Raw genomic sequence first — 12,352 nt, forward strand, 5'->3', positions numbered from 1 at the left:
TGTGGCCTAATTAATAATTAGGTGCCATTAGAGGGGCCGTGACAGTGAAGAAAGATTAAGCAAAGAATTGGAATATCCATAGAGGGGATATTTTAAAATAACTGAGCGTTTTGAAATGAATATAAACCTTAATGCTTCTGGCCAAAATTCATCCTCTAACTCACTGTAAGTAAGAGGAAAAAGATTTTAGGGGTGATTTATTATGCTTTCTTACAGTTTTTCACTCCTCCTGCCCCTTCCTCACTGATTCTTATCAGAAATAGGACATTAATCTACCTCATGATCCACCAAGTATGGCCACATCTGTGTTACTGCTAAGCACACTATCTGTCCTCTTTAGATTTAGGTACTGTATAGATGATATACAGAATAGGTGTTGTCACCTCAGAAAAGCTGTGTAGTACCTGAATTCCCACTTCTGAAGAGTCTGCACGCTTTCCTATTCCAGATTACTTTCTCTGGTGCTTAAAGGAGAGACTGTGCCTCTCTTTGTGGCTGTATGTAGGATGAGTTTCTCTCAGTTTGGTATTTGGCTCTTGCAGAAATGTCACAGGTTATATGACCGTGGATCTAATCGTTCAAAATTCATGCCAGGAAAATTTGTCACATTGTAAATTCCAATTTCCAGCATTGGGTTTATTCATATTTTGTTGACACTAATCAGAGAATGAATTCAAATCCGATGAATTCACTGCAGTTCTAGATCAGCTTTGCTCTGAGGGTTTACGGAGTGGGATCAATGATGGTTAGACTTCGAGCCCACTCTTCACACAGGAGTGGAAAGCATCTGCACAACGCAGGTCTGCTGTGTGTGCACTTCTGAAGCATCACAAAAGGACATGCTCATTGTCCACATATACGAATACAACTATAGTTCAGTTGTAAATTCTTTTATTGCTGAGATTATTTTCATTTTTGCTTTGTTACAAGTACTGCTTGCAACGTAAAATATTACTATAATATTAGAAAAATATAGCATCTAGCAAAATAAATTGAAGTACATACTTGCTTTCAGTTTTCTTCCTCTATAACTTAGGTACCAAGCCTCTGTCGTGGAACAAGCAATCTAAGCTGATGCGCATTACCTAAAAACAATGTGGGACCAGTGCACAAGGACAGGGGGTAGAGGCCAAAGGATTTGTAATGCTTAAATGCATGTTGGGATACTGTTCAAAACTCAGTAGCTGATTCTGCCTTCTAATGACATGTTAACCTGTCCTTTATGGAAAATATAATGTACAAGCTTGAAAGCGAAATGCATCACGCACAAGAACCAAGAGAATGAAGATTGCTTTGACTTGGACATACAAATGGCTATAAGAAGCAAGTAGTAAGACATGACATTGATGTTTGCTGTTGGAGCAAGATCTCAGAAGTCGAGTGCATGGGAGGAAATGTTCCTGTAGCCTAATATGAAAATTACTCTGTTGCTTCTGGTGGAGTCAACAGGAGTGTGGATTAGGTGTCACATAATTATCAGTCACAGAAATACAAGTTACAGAGGGGTCATACTAGTGCTGCTTATGATTTCATAAAATTATTTTAGCTAATGGTTCATGCAAAAATGTAACCTCATTTATCCATCATTGCCTTCTATGGGACTTTCTCTAATCTAATGTCAAACTTCTTTTTCCATGACATATAAGAAGAAAATTCAGGTAAATTGATGTTGACTTTTCTGGTGACTAGAAAGATGAGTTCTTCTTTGACACCCTCTCATTCCAAACCACTGCATTCCTATTCTCCTTGAGAAAAGGGCTCTACTGAAGTATGCATCCATCTTTATGTGTCACAATTACTGTAGACACTTACTGCAGTAACGAGGCTCTGCAAAAATGACGGTTGGAGCATAGAGCTGTAACAAGTGTACAGTGTTCCAGAGGTTGCAGCAATACAAAGGCAGGGTGCTGTGCAGAGGAAGCACCTTCTGAAGTTACTTTTTGGACGAAAAGAAAAGCATCATGTGCAGCTAACAAGCATGTATTTCTTCCCTGATAGGTTTCCCTGTTGTCTGTAGTGGTGTTTGTGCGGTTTGTTGAAAATGGAAGCTCCCAGTGCTGTTGGAGGTGTGTTTAAGACCATATATTTGCCTGCTGAGGAGCGGAGGATGTCTTTTCTTTCTTACCTGTAAACACATTTGTCTTCCGATTTCGTATTAGTGTGGTGCCTGGTAGAGAGCCACCATGTTGCAATATTAAGCCCTTCAAACTCATCGACAAAGTAGCAAGAATTTTGTGAGCAAGAGAACTGAGTTAACAGTGTATACTGTTTGCAATGTACCATTTTTCTCAGGCTGATATTAGTCAAAAGATGTGATTTTTGGCTTTTGTAAGAAGAGTAGGTCATTTCCTGCCTATTTTCCTTCTAAGTGTAAAATAGCACATATGCAGATGACAATGACCATTTCAGTGTTCTCGTGTCTGATTGTCTCAGAGGGAGATGCAGCTTGTTGTTGGGATTGTATATACTTGTTACAGGTGATAGGACTCTGGCTGGATAACCTGCAACAATTTGCAGAAGTACTGTCCAAGATTTTGGGCATTAGTTCTGCCAACCGGCTGCTATGTAGATGTGCAAAATATTAAAAAAAAAAAAAAAGTAAATTGCCTTTGTGCTGCTTTTCCACAACTGCACAGGAATCTGGTGTAACTGGAATGGAGTAAGTTCATAGAGCTGTAGGACAATGGAGGTTGGAAGGGACCTCAGGTGGTCTTTAGCCAATGAGACTGGAGAACCTTGCTCAAAGCAGAGCCACCTTACCAGATCAGAGCAGGTTGCTCATGGCTTTATTTGGTATCATCTTGAAAACCTTTAGTGATGGAGACTGCACAACTCCTCTGTGCAGCATTGACTACATTCCACTGCTTGACTACCCTTAGGTATGAAGAGAGCTTGCCTTTCAGTAAGTTTTAGTCCAGACCCTACACTTCTCTCCTTTTGTCTCTGAGGAGGATCACGTTTTCTTTCCTTCCATGATCAGATTAACCCTGTACTGCTTAAGAAAAGATGTCAAGCTTCCAGAATTTCAGTCAGACTTAAGACAGCTGCTGGTAGAGAAAACTGAAAAAAAAAGGGTTCTTCTCGTAGTGGACTTTGTGTATGAGTATGTACGTGGAATAGCAAGGTGGAGAGTATTTGCCATTTCCATGTATATTAAGTTGAAGAGTTTGAACAAATGGGGGCAGGGGCTGGGCATGCAAAAAACCCCTCAAACTTCTAAGTATTTTAAGTTAGCTGGCACTGCTATATGTCTGTATACTCCCCAGCTATGACAGTACTAATGTTGGCTGGGTTTTTTTCACCTTTTTAATGTAAAAGACAAATGAAGACTTTAAACATGTGTTGGCTTTGGTGATTGGGTTAATATTTTTTTAGATTTAACCCCAAAGTTCAGTCTATCTTTATTTGATTATTACAAGATTAATGAATTATAAACCTTTTCTCTATTTTCAGGCTGCTCAATGCCAATAAGATCAACTGCCTGAGGGTAAACACGTTCCAAGGTCTGCATAATCTCAAACTGCTATCTCTTTATGACAACAAACTGCAGACCATCAGCAAGGGGCTTTTTGCACCTCTCCGATCGATCCAGACTCTGTGAGTATGCAGGGATATCATAAATGACAGCGTACTCTTTTTCCCCCAAAGATGTTGCCTGTCGTTGCAAAGGCTTTGCATCTGACATTAAGACAATTTGGAAGAGACCCCAAGGTAGTAGCCCCTCCTTTTCTGACAGAAATAAGAGGAGCGAGAAAAAGAAGTATTGCATAAATTCAGCACAGCCAGCTATCAATACAGCCTGCCCATTGTGACATAAGTGTATTAAGCTCCCAGAGTAATTCATTCATACTGTTTGTTGGGACAATAATATGTAAATTTGACTCTGTACAATATATGTACAGCAGATTCTATTAAAACCATTGCCTAACAGTTGTTAATGAGTTGGCATCTCCCCTTACTGGGTCTTGAGTCCTGCTGTACAGGTCATGGCTTCTGAAACCATATTTCAGCTGACATTCCACTTAAGGGAAATGATACCTTGTATTACTTGATCCTTTAAGAAAATCCAGTTAACATTTTCTGAGAGTCTTCGAATTGGAGGCGCTAGGAGAAGAGGGATCAGAAGAAAAACTTGAAGCAAAAGTATAGAAATGACTTGATATTTTACAGAAGGAGGTTTCATCCCAAAGCTGTGAGTAGTAAGCTAATATGGTAAATAGCACTCCTTCAGAGCTGCAGTTGGCAGCCTGGTATCAATGAAAAACAAGGAAGAACCCCCTCACTCAGTATTGTGTATTTGTGTTTATACATAGTTGTGTGTGCATATATAGATAAAAGACTCTGTGTGTTCATGTAGTATGTAAGTATATGCGTTCCAGTATTAAAATACATATGTGCATGTGTATATATATATTTCCAGTACTACAGTATGTGTGTATATGTGCATATGTAATATGCATATATATTCCAGTATGTATTTATATACATACACATACATATTTTAATACTGGAAATGCATTGGTCAAATTATTTTTATAAATGTTTTAATTCATATAAAAATGAACTAACAGGTGTGATTTCTAGCAGCAGGGTACTTGCTACCTCCTCAGGCAGCCACAAGCACAACCTTCATTTCCAGCAGATATCTGGCCAGTATGTATTGCTGCAAAGCGTGAAGGCGTTAGAATAATCATGTACCCCATAGCCACCCCCTAGTTCTGCCCCCCTGCCTCTACTGTGCTTTCTTCTGCTGCAGTACATATGTACATCGATATATATGTAAACAAGGTGACAGAGAAGGTTCATTTACAGAGTTATATAAGATTTGTCAGGTTCAACAACAGACAACACCTGTAAGGTATAAAAATGTCTCATGTGTTTCCATGGGCTTTTATTGGTACTCCTGGTGGCCACTCCTTAGAATTGACGTGTTGCTTCACACTGAGAATGTGTGAAGCACTTTTTCGTGAAATTATGTGATTCATTCTCCCATTTTTAGTGCTCCAAGTGATTGTCATTTTCTGCCTTTTTTCTAGAGCTGCAAAATCAGTCCCATCTCCTGCCTCTATAAGCTTGTTTGTTCTTTGGACCTTTCACAGCAGGAATGGCTCTACTACAACAATAATATTTAGTTTCTTCAGGCACTTTCTGCTATGTATGCTTTCACTTGCCACTCCTTGACAGCCCTTGCCCTGTTGTATTTTATACTTACTCTGTTAAGTGACAGTTCATAAATATAACTGCAAACAGAAAAGAAAAGAAGTTTCTACAGGTGTAAAAAACACACTAGCAGTAACAGAGCAGAGTTCTTGTGAGGCTCTAACTTTACACCTCTGTCCAAACCAAATTTAAACATCTGTCTTTTTTTAAACTGTCTTTGCAGTTACTGGAGAGCCGTGTCCTGCTCCCTTGGCAGTTAGAGGGACTGGTGCAAGTTAGCTTAACTGAGATCAGAATCAGGCTCTAAGAAAGACCTCACAAACTCTCCTGGTATAGTGCTCAACTTTGTCAAGCAGAATGAATCATAATGGCAGCAGAGAAGTGCCGTTTCTCTCTCAGATACTCCAGCAGATTTCTATTGACAAAGTCTAAATATTCCATTAAAATCAATGCTATAATACCTATTTCCAATTGCGTGGGAAATATGTTGTGCAAATTTTGGTGAAGGATAGAATCAAGTTCTACCTTGCATAAACAGTTCAGTCTCAAAAGTAAAAATTTTTGGTCCAGGAAAAAAATACATAGAAGGGGAATACTATTATGCATGATGAGTATATGCAAACATCAATTCCTCTCCTGAGACAAGACCTCTGGATCACTTCTGGCTTTGCCCACAGATCCAAGGCACTTCACTAATTCGCATTTTGATCCCTGGGAAACTGTGCTTGCCAATAAAATTTCTTTTAAACCAGGATATAAAATGATCTTCAGGTCAGGTGCATCTAAAAAGATGCATTTCTCTCAAAAAGCAGCATATCGAGCTCTCAGGAGAAAACATTGGACTTTGTAGACAGGAGGTCTGTGTTCTTTAAAGCAGGCTTTGCTATCTTAATTTTTGTTTCCTCTGTGAAAGGAGTTGCAGCAAGCTTAATGAGCTACGAAATGTGATAGCTCACAGGATTCTCCCATTCATGTGCAGCTCTGTGTGGTTTCCGCCAGGCCTGGGTTTTTGGAAGCTTATTCAATTACTCTACTCTTCAGGTTTGCGTTTGTGAAAAACAGTGATGGAGTACAGTGTCACAGGTCACTTCTGATTAAACATCCCATCCTTCTCGCAGACATTTAGCTCAGAATCCATTTGTGTGCGACTGCCATTTGAAGTGGCTGGCTGATTACCTGCAGGATAATCCGATAGAAACCAGCGGTGCTCGATGCAGCAATCCGCGTCGCCTTGCCAACAAACGAATCAGCCAGATCAAGAGCAAGAAGTTCCGCTGCTCAGGTAATTCATTTATCCAGGCTGTACTGCACTTTCAATTCAGAAATAAGCAGGTCCAGAGAGCCTACTAATCGAATCTGCAGGACAGTGTTTGCTATAATGGATATTATGGAGCATCTTTTAAAATTAAATTTGGAAAATTCAGTTAGTTCTCCAGAAAGCCAATTACCTTATGGATTTAAAAAAAAAAAAAAAAAAAAAAAGAAAAGAAAAGGGGACAGTCTATAGCTGTCTTCTGTGTATCTCTTAAAAACAAAGAAAAGTAAAAAGGACAGATTGTGACATTTAATTTTAAAGAATTACTAGGATATAAAATGTCTAAGAAAAATAATGAAGATGTATATGAATCCATGTGGCAAATGGCATATTTTGAAGGGGTGGAAGGTGGATGGGTCATTATTTGTATTCAGGCAGAACTCTTATTGACCTTAATGGGAGCCGAGCTCAAGTAAGTTCTCAGACCTGAAAGGCTGAGAACAGTATGAGTGAGCTTTTTATACGACTGGTAATGGGCATTTCTGACCCAGGATGTGAGTGAAGCTGGGGGTGGTGGGATGGCATCGATTCAAATACTTTCATAGATTTTTATAATTTTTTTATATCCACAAGTAATATGCAGTAATTTAAGTAAAATTGCCATTGAAGTTGGTAAGATTTTTGGGTTTAGTAAGTTTTGAATCAAAACTTGCATCATAGTTTAGAGAAAGATTTTGTGTTGTAAGCTAGATGGAAGAATGTTTCCACCTGAAAATAACCTCCGAAGTAACATAAACACCATTTTGTCAATCTTATCTGTTCTTTGTTTATGGTCCAGCTCTCAGTAAAAGGACATTTATTGCCTTATACAGCACAACTAAGCCGACTGCTTCTTCATGTGTTTGTTTTCTATTGGTTATGCGTATTTTGGATTGCTGCATTTTTGTGTACTATAAAGACAAGCAGGTTTCAGTGAGCAAATCTATTAGTGTGTACAGAGAAGAAAAATGACTGTTATTGATGGAGTACCTTGCAGTGTTCTCTATTAAAAATACTATGATTTTTGTCTTTTTCTTCTGGAACCAAAAAATAATACCATGATTAATTGTGTTCCTGGTGGTAAAAGATTAATGACTTTAGATGGAGATGCAGCTTGAAACTGAATGACAGCAGCCCAGAACAAGCCGTTGTGCTTTGTGTATCTCTCTGAGCAATACGCTGAGCTAAACCTTCTCTTTATGGGGAAAATAAAAGAAAGGTAACTTCATTTGCAGTCAGGTTTTCTTGAGCATGCTTGTTAAAGTCATCAATCACTTGTGACTCAAGCCACAAAATGTAGAACCAGAACTGAAATTATTACATGCTTTTATCTGGGTTTTGGGATTGTGTCCATCATAGTAACAAGATAATTAGTCAGTAATATTCATATTTAAAGAAACTGGAGGTGAAAATGCATAAAAATAATTTAGAAAGGAAAGTAGACTGCAGAAACACATCAGTATAAATCTGTACTCAATTTGCCATTGTTATTTTCTTCTGCTTTTATTAATAGGCTAGAGAAATTAATCTTACGTATGTGCATGCATGTCTTGAACAATGGTACAGGCTATTGGATAAGGCAAACACTATCTGATATCATTTATGAAAGGTTGTAGCTAAGAAGAGCAACAATGCAGAACACAGTACCTGGTGATGTTGAGAATCATATTTTGTGTGAGTTCTTATCTTGGGTGTCCTTTCCTTGAGGCATTAGGCTGTTTTTTCCCTGGTCTCCAGTTCTACGAGTATATCAAAACCACATGGAAAAAGCATAAACCTGACTTACGAAGGAGGAGAGCAGGGATTGTGCAGCTTCAGAACAAAGATTTCAGCTGGATGACAACTAATTCTATTTAAAAGCTCAATAGAGAAGATATCCTTGCCTGTAGAGTTTCCAGATGGCGATGAGATACATTGAACTCGACTCACTGTCTGCTCTCATGAGACAGGGGGAACATCTAATGGTTTAGGAGAGTCTTAGTTTGTAAGTCAATCCAGAGAGCGTACAGCCTTGGCACCTGTTCTGCTCAAGTTGTCCCTTTGAATCATGGCTGCTTCAGGCCCGGCATTTAGCAGGAATTTTCCATGTTTTCATTTTGAGGAATATGTTTCATCCCAGGTTTTAACCCAGGACATCTCTGTGCAGAAAAGTCCGTGAGGTATGAATCTTCATCGTTCAAAGTCAGACTACTGAGCGGTGCTTTGTGTTATCCAGGGATGAGCCTGCACAATCCCACTGGGGTGGCAATGCTTGGTAACTTCTCAGTGTCCTTGCTGGCTGGGGGATTCTCCCTCTCTGGTTTTTACATCTTTGCTCAGTGTATGACAAAATAATTTTTGTTTATATCCTTTTGTAAATGTGCATTTCTTTGTTCAAAAGGGGTTCTTGTTTCAGGATCCTGGTATTTTCATGTAGTTTGTTTAATACGTCAGTGGTCAGAAAGATGATTTTGTAGGGGAAAACCCAGTGAATATGAGGGATTGGTGAAGGAAGCAACATGAGGAATTTTATCTTGACCTGGTCTTTGACCTTTGAGAAGTAATGAGGATGCACAGAAAGTGTGAGCTCTCTGGAATTAGACAGACTGAGCCCATGTCAGGATCGCACCCATGAACAGTTAAAGTTAGATGAGCTTAGATGACATCAGGGAAAGGACCAGTTCTGAAGTCATAAAATTCTGAGCAATCTGCGTGTTTTCCACATTCATTTGGATTCTACAAAGTATCATAAAGGGGATTGTCAGGAAGGACCTGGCGTGAGAAAAAATACGATTGTTCAGTAGATTAAGAGAAGAAAGGAAAGCACTTTTTGTACGAGGATAGGACAGAGCAGTTGTTAACAGGAATGGGGAAGAAAAGCTGAGATATTTGAAGTTTCATCAGTTTGAGAAGGTAGAGGAACATCAAGAAGGTAATGTCAAGAGGACACACTCAGAGATGCAGATGGGCTAAGTAGAACTGTATTTGATTAATTAAATGAAACAGGACAAAACTATGCATCACAGTAAAAATAAAAGTAAAAAAAAAATAGAAAAATTTGTTATGCATATTGTTTCGTTCAGGTTTTATTCCAGTTCCTCACCATCCTTTTAGATAGTATTTAGCAAGAAGAACTTGCCTTCTTTTTTTTAATTCATCATCAAGGTACTTTTCCCAGGTGCTATTTCCTCCCTGAACCAAATGACTCAAGCTTTTACTGGTAATGATGGAGCAACATCTGCAAAGATTATGAGTGGCCATAGGAAGGAGTTTCTGTGCAACAGGTAGATAAGGTACATAATTCTTTTTAAAAAGAGAATTGGAAGCATTATAGCATGAAATGAAGGAACAGCAGGGAAAGGGGCATGTTTTTGCCTGGGGCTGTGAGACAGGCAAAGCTGTTGAATATACTATCGAATATGTTTAAGCCTCCATGTTTTTCTGCCTTCAGTTTAATGCAATGCACCAAAATAAACCACCCCCTTGCTCAACTCTCTCCCCACAGTTAATCTGAGACTAAAAAAGGTTTTTCTTGAAAGACAAATTGGAGGAACAGGCTATGACTAATTCACTCACTCTTCTGTTTAGAAAAGAGAAATACTATCATTTTCAGTGGCAACAATAAAATTCTGATGATCATTTTCTTTTTGCCTGTATCTGCCCACTATGACCACGTAAGACTCCAACAGTACTTGCCAGCCTTAGGTCACCGGAGGCTTCCGTTCTTAGTAGAAGTAGGGGGGAAAAAGAACAATAAAAATCTTCTGCCCAGTAGCATTTGATTAAGTTCACGACACAGCAGTTTTGTTTTCTGAAGCAGAACTGGGCTTTTGGAGGAAGGGAAATGAATCTGTGAGCAGATTGTGTTGTCTCTGTGGTAGCTTATTGTCACTTCAAGAGTTGGCAGGATCCTTGATTGCTGTGTGACACTGAGTATGAAATCGCTTTTGCAGAGAGCTGCCCTTGTATTCAGCTGTATATCTCTTTTTTCCCCTGTGATACATTTGCGTTTTTCAGTATATTGTGTATTTCAAAAGCGATGGAAGTTCCACCTGCTCTATCTACACAAACTATTTCTAATAATGATCAAAGTGTATGTATAGCTATGAGCATCACACCATGAAAGCTTTTTATCTTCCAATTCTTAGAAATGAGAATCTTAGAAATTTTTAGAAAATTTAAAAAAGAAAATTAGAAAAAAGGTTACTATGTGAAATATGATGAAGTCAACCTGCCTTCCTGCTTCTTCTTGCATTGGGGCATACATTGCATCTAATTGACTTTAATTAGTTGCTTCAGTTCCAGATAGTGCTGTACAAATCAAAAGCACAGGGAATAACAGGAGGAGGACAATGAACCATCTGCCAGCACAATTCTCTCCTTTTTGGACACTGTCTCTTGTTAACCAAATGCAAATCAAAGTCAGCCTCTGTGGTACAATACGGATCCAGAGTTTGCATGTTTAGGACTGGTTTCATATTTCTTGTGTTATCCCCTGTTACTAGGTAGTAAATGTAGTTGCTATTTGTTCACTCTTAATTTTCAAATGATTTGACAAAACCTCTTCTTACACATTGCAGTTTTCCTTCTAATTCTTTATGTATCTTTTCCAGTCTCTGTCTTCAGACATATTCACCTTTCTTGGGTTACCTGTCTACTTTGGAACAGAGTTCCTATTACTCGTGATCACCTGAAATTTCCTTCTCTCTTCTCTGCGTTGCTTCAGCCTTAGAAGCATAGAACTGCAACAGATGGAGTGTTCCCAGCCAGGACAACTCAGGCTGCACATCAGGCTTTTTGTCCGGTCCCTACAGCAGTTCACATGTTTTCTGTCCCTTGGTCTCCCTAAGTTATCCCCTTCTCTGCTGTCAGTGACATGTGAACTCTATTTAAGCTCTTTGAGCTCTCGAAATGAAAGGTGCAAAGGCAAGTGAATTTAATCCAGGTTTTACATAATTTATCTGATGGAAACACTCTGTTGTTCCTGTAATTTGCCCATGACTCTGATGACAACTTTGCAAATTCCTTCAGCTTTTAGTAAGCAAATAGTCATTTACAGACTACGTATTTGTATTCCTGCCCTTAGCATTTTCTGTTTGATGAAAAGCACTGATATCCACCTGCTCTTGTCTGCCTTGTTATGGTGCTGCAGTGACACACGCTCAGGGATTCACGAGTATTCCTGCCCTTGCGGTGCTGATCTCCAGCAGCTCCTGCCTGAGCAGGCACCAAGCCCTGACAGCGTGTAGGACTGTCTGTGCCGGAGGTGGCAGCGATGGGGGTTAGCAGTCCCGCACAGGATGCTCTGGGCCTGGGCCTGATTTTGTGGGAAATTTTGTCTGAGGCCAAGTTCCAGCACTTTTGCTCACCAGGGCTTTTGCTTGAGCAGAGTGAAGGAAAGGAATATGAAACATTGCCTGTGGTCTGGACAGCTGGAAAATTAACTGCATTCAGATTTCTTTCCCTGGGGCTTTTTGTGTGTTTTGTTTTGGTTTTATTCAGTTAAATGCTGTGTGTTCTACTACTTTTTTTCCCCCAAAAGACACAAAGACTAAGCAAAAATACCTTCAGAAACTCTCTGAACATAGCGAAACTGAGGATATGCATTTGCTGTGCATGAGCATAATTCTGAGTGGAAGGTTGTTTAACAGCAACAGATCATCTGCAGATTAAATCCTAGATTGAATTCATAATTATGAACCTGAAGTTTTCGCCATACACTGTAACAGTATATTTGAGCTTTGGTTTGCATTAAAATTTTCTGAACTTGAAGTCATTAGAGAACACAACACGACTGCTATGACTAATAGTAATGGAGCTAAATTCCCTTGCACTGTAGAAATGTTCCTGTTGAAAAAGTAATTTGGCTGTACTGTATACTGATCATAGCCCTCCCTTTTCTGTAAATCTTTGATAGCG

General features: G+C 39.2%; 1 protein-coding gene across 1 annotated transcript in view; it reads left to right on the forward strand.

Moving 5' to 3' along the window:
- LOC104622998 (slit homolog 3 protein-like) overlaps positions 1-12,352 on the forward strand; it is a gene marked incomplete at both ends in the record, with an annotated part of 148,817 nt that overhangs the window by 106,695 nt on the left and 29,770 nt on the right. The window contains 2 exons of the mRNA XM_010289936.1: positions 3,454-3,597; positions 6,279-6,442. Of these exons, the coding sequence (XP_010288238.1) occupies positions 3,454-3,597; positions 6,279-6,442 (308 nt within the window). The remainder of the gene's footprint in view (positions 1-3,453; positions 3,598-6,278; positions 6,443-12,352) is intronic.

The sequence above is a fragment of the Phaethon lepturus genome, unplaced genomic scaffold (genome assembly GCF_000687285.1).
Source record: "Phaethon lepturus isolate BGI_N335 unplaced genomic scaffold, ASM68728v1 scaffold7226, whole genome shotgun sequence".
NCBI classification, from domain to species: Eukaryota; Metazoa; Chordata; class Aves; order Phaethontiformes; family Phaethontidae; genus Phaethon; species Phaethon lepturus.